This window comes from Chiloscyllium punctatum, chromosome 37 (assembly GCF_047496795.1).
Source record: "Chiloscyllium punctatum isolate Juve2018m chromosome 37, sChiPun1.3, whole genome shotgun sequence".
In the NCBI taxonomy this organism is placed as follows: Eukaryota; Metazoa; Chordata; class Chondrichthyes; order Orectolobiformes; family Hemiscylliidae; genus Chiloscyllium; species Chiloscyllium punctatum.
The window spans coordinates 13,270,013-13,290,594 of NC_092775.1; the positions used below are offsets into that span (position 1 = coordinate 13,270,013).

The following is a 20,582-nucleotide window of genomic DNA, read 5'->3' on the forward strand; positions in this document are numbered from 1 at the left end:
TGTGTGTTAACGTAGAGCAGTCTGTGGGACTTTGACATGCTCAAAATTGCTGCTATATTTCCCAAATTGGATTCCCCAATTGCTTTCTAATTAGAGGCTGTAAAAAGTCTACATAAATCTAAAAAGACATTCCGAGAAAAGGAATGTGTACAGAATCTGCTAAATGATAAGGAATAAGAAGAATTTTGTACATTAACAAAAGAAAGTAGAGATTAGGAAGCATTTAAACTTTCCATCAGGGATGTTAATCCCAATCAGTATTTGATGTCTTTTTTGTTGGGGAGTACCCCAGCTGCAGGTAGTGAAATCAACAGTAAAGTCACCCCAGTTGAGATCTAAATAAAAAGAGCACAGATGCAACTTACATGAAATAAACAATGCCTTCACCAATCCTGCCCCGAGACAGGGTTAAACCGATTAAACAAGTATTTTCTTTCGAGAAAGCTTTCTCACATGAACTCAGATTATACTAATAGCAGTAAATGAGACGGCAGCAAGGTTTAATGCATATTGATGGTGGTGCACGCCACAATTTATTGCAAATGGATCACAGCTTCTCACAAGAGAAGCAAGTCTTACTACAATAATGAAAAAGCCAGGGAGGGAAAGGAAGGACAGATTCCAGAATGTGAACAAAGTTCAGAAACATTTAAAAAAAATTAAATCCCCTTGTTAGAAACAGAATGGTGTTTTAAAAATTTTTTTTTACCACACCTAACTTCCAATCCAGAGAAAGACAGCTGAGTCTAAAATACATGTAATAACTAACCCACTGATTAGGATAAGAACAAAGGGAGGGTAGAGAAGTCCCTTCTCCAACAAATTGAAGAGTATCCAAATGACATCAAGCAGACTGAGGAGCTTCAAACGTGAGAATTAATTTGCCTTTTTAAAATCAACTTTCAACTAATACACAACAAAAAATCCCCAGTATACCCTTCTCACACCTATAAGATCTCCTCCATCAACAGCCCTTATTCTGCTACAGAACTGGTAGGAGTCTAGATTACATACACTTTACTTTAAAAATATTGTGCTCATCAAGGAAAGGTGTTAGCACTCGGGCAAGGGATACAGGGCTCCCAATATTAGAATGAAGCAGATTCTGATCAGATGTGGTGCAGTAAGATGCTGAGTGAAATTTCTATCCAGTATTCTTCCATAGCTTCACACAAGCACCTAGTACTGCGTTAAGAGTGATGCTTCCCACACTTCCCCTGGATTGACAATTTAAGAAGCCAGGAGAGTGAGGGTGAGGTCAGGTTACTGCCCAGTATCTAAATTTAGCACTGAGCAGACTTTTCAAAGTCTAAGTCAGTGTTGTTACATTGCAATTACACACGTGAATACTGAGCATGTAGAGACATGGGTATTCAGAAAGGATACTGCTTCATTGGAAGTCTCCTACTCAGAACAAATGTAGAAAAATTTGAATGTTTAAAATAAAATATGGTTACCTGTAAATAGTTGACATTAAAATAGACCATGAGCTTAACCTTAAGCTTTTATCATGAGCTAGAAAATTTAGCAGGGGCTGATCACACCATCTGGAATGATCTATTATGATTTTCACAAGTGATTTTCAGAGACACCAATTAGCCACTTTTGTAGACCGGGATAAAAGATAAGAAATATGAAAAGTCAAAAGCTCAATAGTTATTTTCAGAAAATATTTAAAAATAGGGCACCATCCATTGATCTACCCTGTCTTGGCTAAACCATCTCCAGGATTTCCCGTCCACCCAGAAGACTCCCAGTCCTCCTGGATTCCCAAAACCCAAACATTTAAAAGTGGGAAAACAAGAGGGAATCAGGCATGGGTTTTGAAATTATGTGGTATGAACTCTAACATAGAGCATCCATCACAAATGCAAACATAGTGACAGCTGTCAATAGTCTCTTGTTACAGAGCAAACTCCTAAAAGCTAGTGATGCTGCACTTATGATACAGCAATGGCCTGTTCAATTTATGAAAACATACCAGTGCTGATTTACTGTGGGGTGTTGGGAGAAATACACCTACAAAAGATAAAATACTGGTGAGGAAGGTTTTTCAGATCATCTTACCTCATTCACTCAGCAAAGCCTTTTGCTCTGTCTCACACCACAGTACATCATCCTTTAAACGCTGACGTTTCTACTCTACCTGGGGGTCCATTCCAAGTTCGAAAGCTCAATTTGCACCTCCAAGCACAAAGTTCTGCACCGGGGGGGGGGGGAAGAGGAGGAAAGGGTAAACAAAATCATGGACGGGGTAAACAAAATCCCTGTGACACTGCAAGGTTCTTATTTAACCAAAGTCCCACTGGGCAGGGAAGCATCCAAGCAGATGTTATTGTCAGAGGTCCTGAGTTGTGCTCCCCTCTGTAGGCCAAGTGAGTGTAAATGGACATAGATAAACTAGCAGAACCTTGAAGAAAAGCTGAGGTTAAAACAGGGAGGGGATAGGGGAGGAAAGAGAATCATTCATAAAGTTTATCCCTAAATGGAGAAAACAACCAGCAGGATTCGTTCTAAATTACCTTGATACATATGGTGGCAGCAGTGGAGACTTTGTGTAGGCTGTGCAGGAAAGATTACAAATTTTTCCAACAGTTCATTGAATTAAAGATATGCCTGTGTTATGTCGAGAGAGACCGAGATGTACAGATCAGGAAAGAAGAGTTTTGCAGATTGAAAACAACTTATATTCTAGCAAATGTTTTAAACTCCCGTTCCAATTGACAAAAGCATTGCGATGCTGATCAATGCATGAGTGTCTGAGGTGGAACAAATGGCTATCAAGAGAGAGTAGGGATCAGACAGACTCAGACACCAAACCCTTCACCCCCTCTTCCACCATTCACAACACACATCGTTCAGGAGCATACATGGCTAACTCACTTGAGCAAGGCACAGGAGGGATCAGTCAGTGCCTTCCTGTGGAAAAGAAGAACAGAACTCAAAACGCAAAATAAAATGACTGCTACATGCACTGCATCAGACCCTGGCTTTCCATAAGCCACAAACACTTCTACAGACATGATATTAACATACACAGTCAGCAAACTTACATGTTTGCTTTAACCCCATGGTGAAAGCTTACATTATATCAGCCACAGTCAGACAGACAACACATTATTGGCTAGTACATATATATTCATATCAGTTGATATTTATGTTGCTTGTTCGAATCAAAGCTACAAAGAATATTTCTTTTAAGTTGCCATTAACAATCTGTGTATCTCATCTGCTGCCACTGTAAAAAGGGGGCTCAGATCATCTTTTGTTTGCAAAACAAATGCAGAAAAAATTAAGATTGTCCATTAGTTTAAACAAAAAAAAAGCAGTTCCAGCATTTAGCTTATCTATAAAACTACAGTATGTATAAGCACTTCATCCCCCATCATCGTCAGATTAAACAGCCCAAATGGGTATTCTATGTGCACAAGATAATGCTCTATAAATTTGTCATTCGTCACTGTGTTGAAAAAAAGTGGTGTATGTAAACCCCAAATTCACTTTTAAAAACACACAATGAGCCAAAGCAGTCACATAAAAAACAACAGCTGAGGTACTTTTTCCCTTAAAATACAAATCTTACAACATGGACTAGTGTACAGCTGTTTAAAAACTTCAGTTTTCTGCATTTATTTGTAAAACAAAACAAAATGCTGGCACCTTTGAATTCAAAAAGTCATGATCAATTTAATCCATTCAAAATAAATTAAAAAATACAGATAGGCACTGGTGCAACCCCTCAGGTTATTTTTTTCTCTTTAAAAACAAATTAGTTGGCACATTCATAGAAAACACAAGAAGAACTGAATAACTAGCACTCTAGCATGATGTAATAAAATACTTTTGTTTCCCCATGAGTTGCCAGGGACGCAAGACACACATGACCATGTCAGTACAATATGGTATCTGCACGAATTGAACACAAAGCAGGCAGTTCGGAGTGAGGACTTTTTTTTTAAAAAGAAATTGATTGATCCATGGCCTCTCCAGTTACTGTTCCTTCTTGCTTTCTTTCAAATCGTCTGTGGCTTCATCCAAAGGCTCTTTGTCACACAGGGCAGTTTTTTCTTCATACCTACGTTTGAAACAAAATAGAAGTTAAATGCATCTGGAAGATTTATCAAAATCAAAATGCTGGTAGATAGAAGGTGAAATGCTGTCATTTTCCACAATATCCTTTACAGCACTGGCTTCCAGGAATTAAAATGACTGATGCAGCTTGATCCTCCTATCTCTGTCTCGTCTGATGAAGCACTTCACCTTGTGTTTTATAACTAGCTGCCCTGAATAACACATCAAGAATTGAATCTGCAGAGAATAACAATGATGGCCAAAAAAATGATGTTATTAAAAAGAACAAAAGAGAAAGAAAAACACTCTTCTCATTGAGGGTTTTAAGACCGGAGGCTGAGGATTTGATATCTGGTCAGCATTCCACATTACCAAACCAGTCCAATGTACAAGTGTCAGCAGCCCCAGGCTCAGGAGGGGAACAAGCTACGAATGCGGAGCAAGTTATTGCAGATGCTGGAATCTATGCTGAAAACAAGAAATGCTGGAAATCACAGCAGGTCAGGCAGCATCCGTGGAGAGAGAGCAAACTAAATGTTTCAAGTCTAGATGACTCTTCATTTCTGGTTTCCAGGATACAAATGTGCCCTTTATGAGAAATGGAAGGAAATGAGATCAATTGAGCCTCCTCCAATGTTCAATTGGAGTTCACCTCAGAATCGGGCTACTCAGCCGACTGAGCAGTGTTACTATCAACAATCTTCACAAACCTCCTCCACTCCACCTGCAAACATATCTATTTTTTTCCTGTTAGGTATTAGCCACTTTCTCCTTAAAGACATCAATACCAAACGCCTCTACTACCCTTAGGTTCGATTGTGGATCTTTTAACCACAATCTTTGAGTAAATAAGTTTCTACTAAATTCTGTCTTTGGATTTATTGTTTACTAATTAGTTATGGCTGTTGGAGATCAATCTGTTGAAGTGTGTCATTGGGAAAAGCACAGGTCAGGTGGCATCCGAGGAGCAGGACAGTCTTGGGCATAAGCCCTTCATATGCCCAAAATGTCAACTCTCCTGCTCTTGGATGCCGCCTGTCCTGCTGCGTTTTTCTAGTGACACACTTTACAACTCGACTCTCCAGCATTTGCAGACCTCACTTTCTCCAACAAGATCAATTGTGCAAACTTCAGAGTTTCTAAACAGTGTGAACTGACTCTCTCTCGCCACCACCCCTTGCACAACTATTCCACCCACAATTGGGTGGACAATTTTAAAAGCATTAAAAATGGGGTCACAATGGGGAAAAGGTTTGGCAAGTACAATGTTTACGATCTCCAGCTTTGAACTCTCGAAGGCGGAGATACATTTGATTTTAAAAAGGCAAATTACAAGCGCAGCTGTCAATTTTTCTGCAGGAGACAGCTTAGCAACAGGTGGAGGAGAGACAGGATATGGGGAAGTTGAGATCATATCTTCCCAACAGTTACAGAAGTGCTTTTCACAGCAGAAGAGGGAAGTTCCCTCAAGTGCTCTGGTAATGGTTAGACCTCAAAGGTCATCATCAAATGGAGTACTTGAAGCGATCTTAATGCTGTCTATGGGACTTGGATGATGGTAGCAATGATAAGTGCTATTTGGACTCTTTCAGAAGTCTTCACCAATCCCCTCATCCAAGAAGTGCTCTCACTCGTTGAGATCTCCGTCACCACGCCGAACCCCTCCCCGCCCCGAACTCCGTCCCTGCCCCCACACCCAGTTCCAGCCCCACCATGTTTTCACCATCACTCCAGAATGACCCCTCTCTGAGGATGAAAGATCAGTCCTCGGCAGAGGCCTCACCTTCATTCCCCTACGCTCTCGGATGAACGAGTTCAACACGCAGCGAGACATCAAACAATTATTCCGCCGCCTTTGCCTCCATGCCTACTTCTTCAACCAGGATTCTCGCCCACCCTCTGACCCCTTCTCCCGCCTCCAACACACCCCATCCACCTGGACACCCTGTGCTGGCCTCTTACCCGCCCTCGATCTCTTCATAGCCAACTGCCGCCGCAACATTAACCGCCTTAACCTCTCCACCCCTCTCACCCACTCCAACCCCTCTCCCTCAGAACGTGCAGCGCTCCACTCCCTCCGCTCCAACCCCAACCTCACTATCAAAGGAGGCGCGGTGGTAGTTTGGCGCACCGACCTTTATATTGCTGAGGCTAAACGCTAGCTCGCGGACACCACCTTCTACTGCCCCTTTGACCATGACCCCACCTCCCACCACCAAACCATCATCTCCCAGACCATCCATAACCTCATCACCTCAGGGGATCTCCCATCCACCGTCTCCAACCTCATAGTCCCACAACCCCGCACCATCTGTTTCTAACTCCTGCCCAAAATTCACAAACCTGACTGCCCCGGCCGACCCATTGTCTCAGCCTGCTCCTGCCCCACCAAACTCATCACTGCATACCTCGACATGGTCCTGTCCCCCTTAGTCCAAGAACTCCCCACCTACATTCGGGAAACCACCCACGCCCTCCACCTCCTTGATTTTCGCTCCCCCAGTCCCCAACGCCTTATCTTCACCATGGACATCCAGTCCCTGTACTACTCCATCCCCCATCATGAAGGACTCAAAGCTCTCTGCTTCTTCCTTTCCCGCCGTACCAACCAGTACCCTTCCACTGACACCCTCCTTCAACTGACTGAACTGGTCCTCACCCTGAACAACTTCTCTTTCCAATCCTCCCACTTCCTCCAAACCAAAGAAGTAGCCATGGGCACCCGCATGGGCCCCAGCTATGCCTACCTCTTCGTCGGATATGTGGAACAGTCCATCTTCTGCAGCTACACTGGCACCACCCCCACCTTTTCCTCCGCTATATCGGTGACTGTATCGGCGCTGCCTTGTGCTCCCACGAGGAGGTTGAACAGTTCATCCACTTTACTAACATCTTCCACCCCGACCTCAAATTCACCTGGACCGTCTCAGACTCCTCCCTCCCCTTCCTAGACCTCTCCATTTCTATCTCGGGCAACCGAATCAACACGGGCATTTACTATAAACCGACAGTTTCCCACAGCTACCTAGGCTACACCTCCTCCCACCCTGCCCCCTGTAAAAACGCCATCCCATATTCCCAATTCCTTTGTCTCCGCTGCATCTGCTACCAGGAGGACCAGTTCTAATACCGTACAACCCAGATGGCCTCCTTCTTCAAAGACCGCAATTTCCCCCCCAGACGTAGTTGACGATGCTCTCCACCGCATCTCCTCCACTTCCCGCTCCTCCGCCCTTGAGCCCCACCCCTCCAACCGCCACCAGGACAGAACCCCACTGGTCCTCACCTACCACCCCACCAACCTCCAGATACATCGTATCATCCGTCGTCATTTCCGCCACCTCCAAACGGACCCCACCACCAAGGATATATTTCCCTCCCCTCCCCTATCAACGTTCCGAAAAGACCACCCCCTCCGCAACTCCCTCGTCAGGTCCACACCCCCCACCAACCCAACCTCCATTCCCGACATCTTCCCCTGCAACCGCAAGGAATGCAAAACTTGCGCCCACACCTCCCCCCTTACTTTCCTCCAAGGCCCCAAGGGATCCTTCCATATCCACCATAAATTCACCTGCACCTCCACACACATCATTTACTGCATCCACTGCACCCGATGTGGCCTCCTCTATATTGGGGAGACAGGCCGCCTACTCGCGGAACGTTTCAGAGAACACCTCTGGGACACCTGGACCAACCATCCAGTGGCTCAACACTTCAACTCCCCCTCCCACTCCACCAAGGACATGCAGGTCCTTGGACTCCTCCATCGCCAGACCATAGCAACACGACGGCTGGAGGAAGAGCGCCTCATCTTCCGCCTAGGAACCCTCTAACTACAAGGGATGAACTCAGATTTCTCCAGTTTCCTCATTTCCCCTCCCCCCACCTTATCTCAGTCCCACCCCTCGAACTCAGCACAACCTTCCTAACCTGCAATCTTCTTCCTGACCTCTCAGCCCCCACCCCACTCCAGCCTATCACCCTCACCTTAACCTCCTTCCACCTATCGCATTTCCAACGCCCCTCCCCCAAGTCCCTCCTCCCTACCTTTTATCTTAGCCTGCTTGGCACACTTTCCTCATTCCTGAAGAAGGGCTCATGCCCGAAACATCGATTCTCCTGCTCCTTGGATGCTGCCTGACCTGCTGCGCTTTTCCAGCAACACATTTTCAGCTCTGATCTCCAGCATCTGCAGTCCTCACTTTCTCCTTATTATAGGATAGTACAGCAGACAAGGAGCCCAGTTAGCTCACTGTGTTTTGGCAGCTGTTAGGAAAATCTAGCTAGTCAATGCCATTCCTTATACCTTGAGAATCATCTCCTTCTAATGTTTGTCAATTGCCATTTAAGTACTACTTATAAACAGCTTCCACAAAGCCTTTTAGCAGTGTATTCCAGACCACAATATGCTGTGGAAAAGGAACTTACATCTCACCAAACATTCTTTTGCTCCATTATACTGACTTCTCTTTGCCGTTGTACAGTTTGGGTTGCTTCAATCAATTCTACTTCCATAGTAAGTCGAGAGGGCTGCACACTAACAGCACATGGTGCAACAATCAAATGGGCTTTTCATTCCCCTCAGCGCAGCAAGTGATGTAGTGAGCAGACTGGTTACAAGTTCAATAAGTCAATGGTGGGAAGTATAAACAAAGAGATGGGGTTCCTTTGATACTCAATGACAGGATCAGTTAGTGGTTTGCTGACTGCCCAAGGTAAACTATCCACATAAAGGCTATTGGTTTCACTTAAAGACAATGTCAAATTACAGAGCCACAATGAGAAGATTACTATTACCTGGCAATCATGCAAACCTTAAATTTATACTGCTCTGAACCTCGAGGATAAACCACAAAGAGTTTGATGTTATAAACAGCCTTTTCCTCGGAAAAAAAGGTTAACTAAGGTTATATTAAAACACAGGTACAGGCAATAGAAAAGTGCTGAAAATAGATCATTCAGCAACTGAAAAAGACAGACCATTTCAATTTCAGCTCCCACCTCTCATACTAACCTGCTTATTGATAACCACTTGACTTGCTAATGAACCTTACTGCACATTCCCCACTTCCCGCAGTTGCATTTCAACTAACATTCACAGCTTTTCTTTTTGGGCTAGAAGTATCACAGTGGTGTTAACTTCTCAATGGTAACTGATATCACTTGATGCTTAATGACTTGAGGCTAGACTACTTTTTCTTTACATTCAGTTAGGTTTTAGCTCAAGGCAATTTAATGGTGTAGACAGTGTGTGTTGTTAACTGCTTTAGGCACATATGAATAATGTAATGAGATACCATCACAACTGAAAATTTGAATAAAGTAAAACAGGAAATAGCAATGAGATGACCCCAAAGGTGGATATTAAAGCATGAAGATTAATGGGAGAAAGTACTGATGTGGGAAAGAACAAGTATACAAAATTGTGCTTGAGAGATGCAAGCAGTAAAAAAAAATCTTTTGGAGTTGAAATTCAAAATCAGGACTGATCTTTATAGCGGCAATGGGGAATGAGTTTATGGACAAGATACAGAACCGACAGAAGAGGCTTCAGTGAGAGATAGTGTGAAGGGGTATAAGTCTGTGAGAGGGTGCGAGTGGAAGTGTACTCATAACCACACCCCCACCCCCACCACCGTAAGTTTGTGGGGTGAATTTGTGCTTGCAGAATTACATGCTGCCTGATCTGCTGTGCTTTTCCAGCACCACACTCTAGATTCTGATCTCCAGCATCTGCAGACTTCACTTTCTCAGAGTTTCCTCCAGATTCTCCAGTTTCCTCCCACAATTGAGACACATGCAGATTAGGTGGATTGGCCATGCTAAATTGCCCAGAGATTCCAGGGATGTGTCGGCTGGGTGGATCAGCCATGGGAAGTACAGGGAAAAGCTTGAGGGATTGGTCTGGATGGGATGCTCTTCAGGAGGGTTGATGTGGATTCGACAGACTGAATGGTCTGCTTCCACACTGTTGGGATCCTCTGATTCTATGAAATCTGTAAGTATTCGTTGAGAAGGTTTAAGAAAGTTAGACAAAGACCTATTTGGATTTCCAGAGGGCCTCTGACAAGGTGCTGCGCAGGAGGCACTAAATAAGATAACAGCCCATGGTGTTCGGTCCTGGCACAGACAGAGGGATTGACTGACTGGCAGAAGGCAGATTGGTGATAAAAGGGGTCTTTTTCAGGATGTCAGACTGTGACTAGTGGAGTTTTACAGGAATTAGTGTTGGGGCCAGAACTATTCATGTTTAACAATCTGGATGAAGGAACTAAGGACATTGCTGTCACATTTGCAGATGACATAAGATAGATGGAGGGCCAAGTAGTGTTGAGGAAGCGAGGAGACTGCAGAATGACTTGGACAGACTAATGAGAGTGGGCAAATAGTGACAGATGGAATATAGTGCGGGAAAGTATAAGGTTATGCACTTTAGCAGGAAGAAGAGGTACAGACTATTTTCTAAACAGGGGAAGACTTCAGAAATTTGAAGCACAAAAGGTTAACATGCAGGTTGGGTTGGCATTTCAAAAGGCAATCAATGCTGGCATTAATTTTGAGGGGGGTAAAATACAACAGTAGAAATATACAACTAAAGCTGTATAAGGCTAGGTTGAGACTGCATTTGGGATATTAAGAGCAATATTGGACCCTATATCAAAGGTAGGAGGTGCTGACTTTGGAGGGAGTCCAGAAGAGGTTTACAAGATTGACCCTAGGAATGAACAGCTCAAGAAATGAGGTGCAGTTGAGGACTCTGGGTCTGTACTCGATGGAGTTCAGAAGTGGGAGGGGAATCTGGTTGAAAGTCAGAGAATACTGAGAGGCCTGGATAAAGTGGACGTGGAGATGATGATTCCAGTAGTGGGAGAGACGAGGACCTGAGGGCCCAGCCTCATGGTGAAGGGGCCACCCTTTTAAAACTGAGTTGAGGAGGACTTCCTTCAGCCAGAAGGTGGTTAATCTGTGGGATTCATTGCTGCAGAGGGCAGTGGAGGCCAAGGCATTGAGTGCATTTAAGACAGAGATAGATAGGTTCTTGATTAGTAAAGGGATCAAAGATTATGGGGAAAAAGCATAATCCACAATTATGGGTATGGGTGGGCTATTTTTCAGAGAGTCGGTATGGACTTGTTGGGCTGAAGGGCCCGTTTCTACATTGTAGGGATTCTGTGATCCTAAGGCAGAAAAATGGGAATGAGAAACATAGCCATGATCAAATGGTGAAGCAGATTAGATCTCGGCATTTCTGTTCACATTTACAGAAAGCCCTGTAAACCCTATGGACCAAGTCTATAATTTAGGGGCGGCATGGTGGCACAGTGGTTAGCACTGCGGCTTCGCAGCGCCAGAGACCCGGGTTCAATTCCCGCCTCAGGTGACTGACTGTTTGGATTTTGCACATTCTCCCTATGTCTGTGTGGGTTTCCTCTGGTTTCCTCCCACAGTCCAAAAATGTGCAGGTTAGGTGAATTGGTCATGCTAAATTACCCGCCGTGTTAGGTGAAGGGGTAAATGGAGGGGAATGGATCTGGGTGGGTTGCGCTTTGGCGGGTCAGTGTGGACTTGTTGGGCCGAAGGGCCTGTTTCCACACTGTAATTAATCTAATCTAAAAACTTGAGTGTCCCTCAAATACAACACTTCTGCTTCACTATTTCACTTTGAATTCATTTGAAAAGTCAAAAATTAGTTTTTCAAACTTAACATAAAATCACTTCAAGGTGATAAATGTACGAAGTCCAGTTAAATGCAAGATCTGCCTGAGAATGCTGAATTAGTCAGTCTTGGTGGCATGTTAAAATCACAGGACAAATTTCATTTTAAAAAAGTACACCAGGCACTAGAAATCTCAAATAGAAGCAGAAAGTAGTGCAAATACTTGATAGTCAGGCAGCATCCACAGTCGAAGAAAGAGTTAACACTTTCACCAGAAATGTTAACTGCTTTGCCCAGCAGAGACGCCATAAAGAGAAGTGGAAGCTGGCTCACTGAATATGTTCAAGCCTGAGTTAGATATATTTTGATTAACAAGGGACACAAGGGTTTTGGGGAACAGGAGAGTGGAGTTAAGATCACAATCAGATCAGCTATGATCCTGTCAAATGGCAGAGCAGCTCAAAGGACCAAATGGCCTGCTTATGTTATGTCTGATGATCTCCTGCTGCCCAACCTGTTGAGAATTTCCAGCATTACTAATCAAGAACCTATCTATCTCTGTCTTACTGCATTTGAAGCTGCTCATTTCGTTTTTATTGAGAACAACTTCTATGTTCAATTCCATACGCGGCTAGGGTCTCGATCACAACCTTCAAATTGGGGTTAAATACGTGAAGCAGGTTTCACTTACCAAATAAAAACCAAAAAGGAGGGAGAATGCTGTAAATCAGAAACAAAAACAGAAACTGTTAGAAAAGCTCAGCAGGTCTGGCAGTTGAAGAGAAATCAGGGTTAACATTTTGGATCCGGTGACCCTTCCTCAGAACCAGACCAGAAATGTTAACCGGGATTTGTCTTCACTGATGCTGCCAGACCTGCTGAGCTTTTTCAGCAACTTCTGTTTTGGTTTCACTTCCTCACCTCCTGGCATTGGCTCAAAAGGGTTAAACTGGTCATCAGTCTACTTTTTTCAAACAAGAAACACTCTTTGGAGACTTAAAAAACTTTCTGCACCAGAGTGTTAGCAGCAAACAATAATTTCAAGTTGGATAGACACTTCAAGGAAATAAATTTTATGGGATACAGCAGGGGAATGGGACTATTGTACTGCTCTATGTAAATTGACGGAATAGCTTCTATGCTGTAATGTCTCTCACTCTATTACAGGACAGCTCAAGCACCAACATGCAAGAAGTTGTTCATTGCCATTAACAGGGTGCATCATCATAAGTGCAATTATGGAGTCTGATGATTAAGTGATTTTCCATATGCTGAAGATCAAATCCAACATCTATGGAACAGACGCTGTGAAGGAGAAAGGAATGCGTCTGGGGAAAAAAGGCTTCTTGATACTGTGGTCAAGCACATGGTTACACCTACTCAAAGCAACTAGAAAAGTTAGGGTCTGGGTTACCTTCTCGAAATGTTTTGACGGGGGTCTGGCCTAGATTAGATTCCTTACAGTGTGGAAACAGGCCTGTCGGCCCAACAGGTCCACACTGACCCTCCGAAGAGTAACCCACCCAGACCCATTTCCTCTGACTAATGGCCTGGTCTATAACACTAGCCACAATCAGTTCTGAAGAGGAGTCACTGCTTGAAATGTTGACACTGCTTCCTCTCCACAGATGCTGCCACACCTGCTTCGTTTCTCCAGCTATTTCTGTCTTTGTGAAACAACAGAGCTCATGGGGGCTGTATGCTCTTTCACTTTAATGATCTGCTTGTGAAGTACTGGAGTGAACACTGAAATAAAGTCAACCAGCATAATGGATGCACAGAGATGGCCATGCTGAAGAATTAGCAATTGTGACACACATCCCACAAGTACAGTGGCTAAGCTTTGCTCAGTGTCATGTTAAGGGCATGCATTTGAAGCTGCTCATTAATGCATTAAACAGGTCAACCTTCAATGAGAAACACTTCTTTAAAATTGAAACTATGCACAAGGAGAAAGGAAACAAACACAGAAGTTAAACAAGCTTGCTCTGCAGCAACATGCTGGAAATAATACACAGGCAAAGCATGGCAAGACGTTGGTGTACCTGACCCGTTGACGGTTCCACAAGCCCGGTCACATGACTACATGGGGCTCGGGTTCGTCCGCCTTCGGCGGGGGGAGTTGGGCTTTTGCTGCATAGAGTTGACCAGACTCGCAGGGGAGCCCGAGACAGTGGGGAAGTGGGTGAGTCTTGGCGTGTGTGGCATGATCTCAGCTGAAGACTCGTAGCTGATTGAGTAACAGAAAGTGAAAAAGAAAGAGGGATAGGGAAAGAAGAGAACAAATAAAAGGAACTTTTATTAAGAAAGAGAGTGCACAAACAAACTTTTTTAAAAAAGCAAATGTGAAGAAATTTCAAAGCTCCCATTAATACAAACCATGGCATTCAGAATTCCTTTATAAATTTAGAATCAAGTATAAATATTTGGAAGGAATCTCGTTCTTAGAAACTTGCCTGGTTTAGGACAGCCATGCATACACGAGTGGATTTATTAACTGAAGTTGCTACCCTGGAAACCAAAAATGTTGAACTTTTAATTGGAATGGTGAACAAATAAAATAAGCAAAAGATAACCCTTCATTCCCTTTTTCGTCCAGTCACCAGGATGATAGAAAGGCTTTCTCTGAATGTCAATTTGCTATTGACTGGGGAAAAGTAGTGAAAGCATAATAACCACACAGACCCATGCAACAAGTCAATGAAACATCAGTTACAGAATGCATTTGAAAACCAAATCTGTTTCTGACTAGTCCAAAATCCTGGAGGCTTCTGACTCACACGCTGCACCACTGAGTTAACTAATTGGTGGTAGGAGAGATATACCATCAAAACTTTCTGATCTGTAACAATAAATTGCAGAAGTTTTGCAATTTGACGAGAGGGGAAACAAGGGCTCAAGTTTCTGATCCTGGTTGCAACATTATTTAACAACTCTCAAGCGCATTTTTGCAGCCAGCATCAAGCTCAATAAATGAAACCTCCCAGGGTGAAGAGTCAAGTTGAGGTCACACAAATAGGAAAAATCAGCTGTCTAGAGAAAACAAAGGGAATGTAGTTTTTACATTTATTCACAGGATGTGATCATCACTAGCTAGGCCAGCATTTATTGCCTCTATCTGTTAACAGGACTTATACACTTAATGGTAAGGTCCTAGGGAGTGTTGCTGAACAAAGAGACCTTGGAGTGCAGGTTCATAGCTCCTTGAAAGTGGAGTCGCAGGTAGATAGGATAGTGAAGGCAGCGTTTGGTATGCTTTCCTTTAATGGTCAGAGTATTGAGTACAGGAGTTGGGAGGTCATGTTACGGCTGTACAGGACATTGGTTAGGCCACTGTTGGAATATTGCATGCAATTCTGGTCTCCTTCCTATAGGAAGGATGCTGTGAAACTTGAAAGGGTTCAGAAAAGATTTACAAGGATGTTGCCAGAGTTGGAGGATTTGAGCTATAGGGAGAGGCTGAACAGGCTGGGGCTGTTTCCCTGAAGCGTTGGAGGCTGAGGGGTGACCTTATAGAGATTTACAAAATTATGAGGGGCATGAATCGGGTAAATAGGCAAAATCTTTTCCCTGAGGTCAGGGAGTTCAGAACTGGAGGGCAAAGGTTTAGGGTAAGAGGGGAAAGATATAAAAGAGACCTAAAGGGGAACTTTTTCATGCAGAGGGTGATACGTGTATGGAATGAGTTGCCAAAGGATGTGGTGGAGGCTGGTACATTTGCAACATTTAAGAGGCATTTGGATGGGTATATGAATAGGAAGGGTTTGGAGGGATATGGGCCGGGTGCTGGCAGATGGGACTAGATTGGGTTGGGATATCTGGTCGGCATGGACAGTTTGGACTGAAGGGTCTGTTTCCATGCTGTACATCTCTATGACTAATTGCCCAGATAGCTGCTGAGAGTCAACCACACTATTGTGGGTCTGAAGTCAGATCTAAACCAAACCAGATAAGCAAAGAAATTACCATCCTTAAGTGTAGTGAACCAGATAGGCTTTTCCAACACGCGACAAGTAGACTCGTCGTTCCAGATTTTTACTAGATTCAAATTCCACCATCTGCCATGGCAGGATTCAAAGCCGAGTCTCCAGAATATTATCTGGGTCTCTGGATTAACAGTTCAGTGTTAATACCACTATACTATCGCCTCCCCCCCAAGGTAGTGTCTGTACCTTAGTATGCATCAACACATTTCAGCTGAAGAAGAATTACATTCAGCAAAGACAAAAGGAAAAACCCTCCTTACGTTCCATGAGCACTTTACACCTTTTCACTATGTATCATTCTGCTCTTTGAAAATGTGGGAAAGAACACATTTCCTTGGCCTTTGTGTGTGAGAAAACAATATGATAATAGTCTTTTATTGGGCAAATAGAGGGGTGAAACACAGTAACGGGCCTCAGCTTCATTAAAACTGAATTCACCAATATTGAGCCTTCACAAGTACAAAGAAAGTCTATCAGTCTCAATTTATCCATTATAAGCCTACTGGAAACTCGGAATGGATACTGCATCTGGATGACCAGCTTTTCCTTCTATTCCTATCTACTCTATGGAGAAGATTGCGAGATATCTAACAGCCTATGAGAACAGATCAGTCAGTCAATGGTAGGGAAAGCTCACTTATATAAAAGTGTTTCCAGATATGCATAAAATTGCTTAAGTAAAGTTAGGTGATTGTACAATTTTTCAGTACATTGCTTCACTTCACTTCTGCTCTCTAACTCCAAGAAAATATTAGAAATCATGGTCTTTCAATCAGAGTTACTGCAACGCTTTATCAGATGGGTTATCAGAGAGTTTAAACAGTAGATTTCCGTAATTCCGCAGAGCTCTAACTAGTGGGTTAAGCAGATAAAAGGCTTACCAAGCTGCTGACTGTTGACGACTCAAACTTTTGTTGGCAAGTGCGGGTGTTGCTGGGATTGAACAGACGAGGGCATGGCCACATTGCTCTCCATGGTCAAAAAAAAAATCACTGTTCTATCTGCACCTAGGCTGATGTGTGAAGTGTCCATCTGAGCACAAAATTTGACATACCTCACAGAATACTGCACTAACAGTCAACTCTTCAGATACTAGGACAAAACATGCAAGAAAAAAAGAAAACCAGTTTTCTGGTCCCATCCAGGTCACTACAAAAAACATTTCTGCATAAAATAACTGACCTCCCTGAAGTATTACAAAACAAGCAGGATCAGTGCAGTAACAAAGGTTAACATATACAGGGATTTGCTGTGCAATGCCAAAAACCTGATTAGCGACAGACAAAAGGTTTGTGTGAAGAAGTGTGGCAGCAGAGAATAACAAGAGTCAAGCTTACATTTATACAGCATCTATCATATAGATCTGCTCCTACCATCCTCAGGTGCCATGCTCCAGAATTTAACACAAGCAAAAAAAAAACTCTTCAATTCCTCTTAAGTTCTTCTGTCAACTTTCGTAAATCTGACCTCAGACAACAGACCTTCTGCTCAGGGGGAACAGTTTCACCCCCATTGCTTGATTAAAATTCTTGGTTTATTTGCGCTAAGGTCAACAATCCCAGATTTCGTAAAGTCTCAATCCAAATCAACTCAGTCACAATCACATTCCAGTAAACCAGTTTGTCTGCCATCCCCGAAGGCAGAATGTGCTTCCAAAAGCGTGGCACCCAATATTATAAACAACACTCCAGCTGAGTTCTAACCAGGGATTTGGAAAGGCTTAGTGTGACTTGTTAAATATTCAATGACCCATTTACAAAGCTAAGTACCATGTACGATTTGCTTAACAGCCCAAATGTCAAAAAAAGCTTTTAAACGTAGAAGCATATTTTGGCATTTCTCTTTTGCATTTTCCTGTAGATACTAAGTATTGCTGCAGTTTGATTTCATGGGTCCTTCTTTATATTAAGCAAAGTTACAAAGTGGTTATGAAGAACATTCCAGCTAATGTACTATGAATGTGCAATAAGTCACTGGGTAGCAACTACAATTGGGAACTTGGGCTGGTTTTTTCTCACATACCCAGAGTTAATTTTAACGTTTCAGTTAATGTTTTTGCTGAGATCAGACAACGCAGCTGCCCAACAATCTTCTGTCATGAATGACTTAACGCTTCAAGAAGCGAGGTGAGTTTAACCACTTGATAGTCAAATACTTAGACTCAAGTATTCAATTTATTAAGAAATCAGCAAATTAAAATGAATCCCTACCCCTGTATTACTGAACATCAAGAAACATACTAATTCTTGCCATGTCCCACTTTAAGGAGCAAACTCCAGAAAGACATGCAAATAAATTAGGTTATGCCAATTTAAAAAACAACTTGAGGATACCATATCAAAACACTCCCATCCAACAAAAGAAACAAAAAAAAACTTATATTAGTTTATTGCTTTTCAAGATCTCAACACATTTCAAAATATTTCACAGCCCAAAACCTGTTTGATAATTAGCTACATTTATGGGGAACGTCAACATAGATACAGCCCGGTCTCAAAACAAGACAATGACAAATAATCAGTTAAGCTATTTTGGTGATGTTGGTTGAGGGATAAAAGCTGGCCAGGGCTGCCTGGACACTCCATGGATCTTCTTCAAATATCACCAGAGGTTCTTGTACAACTGTGCAAGTGACCTAACACAGTCTTGGTTCAAGGTCTCGGACATGAAAAAAAGTGCCTTGAAAGGCAATGGGAGGAAAAAGTTCTGAGCCACTCAAGTTACCAAGGGGCATCAGCAAACGGTACAGTTAATAATAACCAACAGTATAACAGTGGTACACGAGTTCAAAATTGTGAACAACAGATTTAAGAAGTAGTAAAAAGAACAGTGAACACTCTCAATATAGTTCCACATAGGGGAGAGGAAGAAAATTAAAATAAAAATGAGCCAGTTTTTAAAAATATAAATTAAGATAGTTGAACCAAATAATGTTCCCATGTTTGAGGGATTAAAGCGAACCTAAGATACTCAAATTAGACAAGAAAGACACAGTTATTCAAAAGTTATGCAGTCCACAGCCACCTGTTCCAACAGGCTGGCCAAGTTGGCAAGCCATGCTGAGTTTGGAATATGGATATTATCAACAAATCTCAAAATAATCAGGATGCAAAAGCAGTGTAGAGGCACTGTATGTGAAACAAAGATAGACTGAATAAGATGGTTTCTCAAGTTAACTAAAAATTACCAACCAATCCATATTAAAATTCAGATCTGAATGCAAGCAAGCGACTTGGTTCTCATTTTTAAACCATGACTGAGAGAATGCCTGGGCTGTTGATGCAGGTCCCTGCTTCTTATAAACCCTGTGATTTCAATTTCTCTCTTCTAACGCAAAAAAAAACATTTTGCTCAGCTGTTGCAATGCAGTTTGAGAACCAAAACAAAAAAATGCCTCCTTGTTTTTCATCTGCAAACAGCTGTAGGCTGAATTTCAGGTGTTCACTATAGGATCAGAACATGGTCGCCTTCAGTGTGCAACTGAGTCTCTGGATTAATTAAACATCAAAGCAACAAGCAGGTGCTCATTTGGCATTAGCGCGCCTCGATTCCCTGGGAACACAAGAGTACAAATTTTTCCATGCAGCTGGCCTACTGAGTACGAATGATCAACAAGCTGAGGAATTCTTTGCTGTTGTGGCCTTTCACATTAAGTTAGATTCTTACAGATTCATTCAGAGAATGATAGTTCCCCTCAAAGTAACAAGTGCTTTTTAAATCATGTTACTTCTTTCCCCCACTGTGGCACTGACTCATTGGAATATAATTCCAAAAGGCACAAGCAGCTCACAAAAGTGATCTTCATTCACACAAAGCAGTAACTGTATGTGTCAGCAATATGACTCAGAGGATTCTGGCACCTAGATTGTGGAAAACCTTATTTGGCATCTACATGGTCAAACTTCCTGCTATAAACAGATTAACATTAGGCAGGCAGAGAGGGAATTACGCTGTCTAGAAACGATTTGGAGGTGCTGGTGTTAGACTGGGGTGTACAAAGTTAAAAATCACAACACCAAGTTATAGCCCATTAGGTTTATTTAGAGGCACTAGCTTTCAGAGCGCTGCTCCTCCATCAGGTGCACTCTGAAAGCTAGTGCCTCCAAATAAACTTGCTGGACTATAACCTGGTGTCATGTAATGTTTAGCTGTCTAGAAAGTCCAGGCTGATAGAGCAGAATCCATCAAGTCCATTACACTCACCAACTGGTTTTCCACTTTAGTTACTGCCATGGCCCCAAGTGTAGAAAGGGGAAGCTCATGCCACCACAAGTGCCCTAGCTATATAAATCTGGGGATGGGAGAGGAGAAACTGTGGTTCTGAAAGAGGGGGAAACATGGTTCCTTTAGCCATAGATATGGCCACTCCAGGGTGGCACATTCAACCCTGACACCAACAAGGCAATGTCACTGACCAACTGCAGAATATTCTTTTGGGAAGGGTAAGGAGCCATTTTGGCATAATTGACATTGATTGAAAGATGGGATAAGGTCCTGAATTATGTGACCTTGGCAAAAAGGTTGAAAAGGAGGCAGTAATGGCATGATTGCTCCCAGTACGACTTGCTACTATGTACAGAAATGGAAAGATTGAGCAAATGAACAAATGGTTGGTACAATGATTCAAGGGGGCTAGCTTTAAATTTCTAGGGCACTGGGATCTGTACAAAGAGGGTGGATTACACTTTCGCAGAAATGTCTAACATTCAAAACTGTGGACCTAGTGCTGGAACATGGAACTAGTGTGGAAAGTGTAATTTTGTCAGGACTGACTTGATGGGTCAAAGGGCTCCTTCTGTACTGTATGATTGTATAACTGGAACTAATATCTTTGCAGGGAGATTAGCTAGTACTTTTGGTGAGGG

General features: G+C 42.8%; 1 protein-coding gene across 2 annotated transcripts in view; it reads right to left on the reverse strand.

Moving 5' to 3' along the window:
- Window positions 1–499: 499 nt before the first annotated feature.
- hm13 (histocompatibility (minor) 13) overlaps window positions 500–20,582 on the reverse strand; it is a 74,705-nt gene continuing 54,622 nt past the window's right edge. Inside the window, exons 12-13 of one of the 2 annotated variants that reach the window (XM_072556289.1) lie at window positions 13,777–13,961; window positions 500–4,075 (exon numbers count right to left, since the gene is read on the reverse strand). In XM_072556289.1, the coding sequence (XP_072412390.1) occupies window positions 13,814–13,961 (148 nt within the window). In that variant the 3' untranslated portion in view covers window positions 500–4,075; window positions 13,777–13,813. The remainder of the gene's footprint in view (window positions 4,076–13,776; window positions 13,962–20,582) is intronic. The other variant, XM_072556290.1, reaches the window with a different exon arrangement.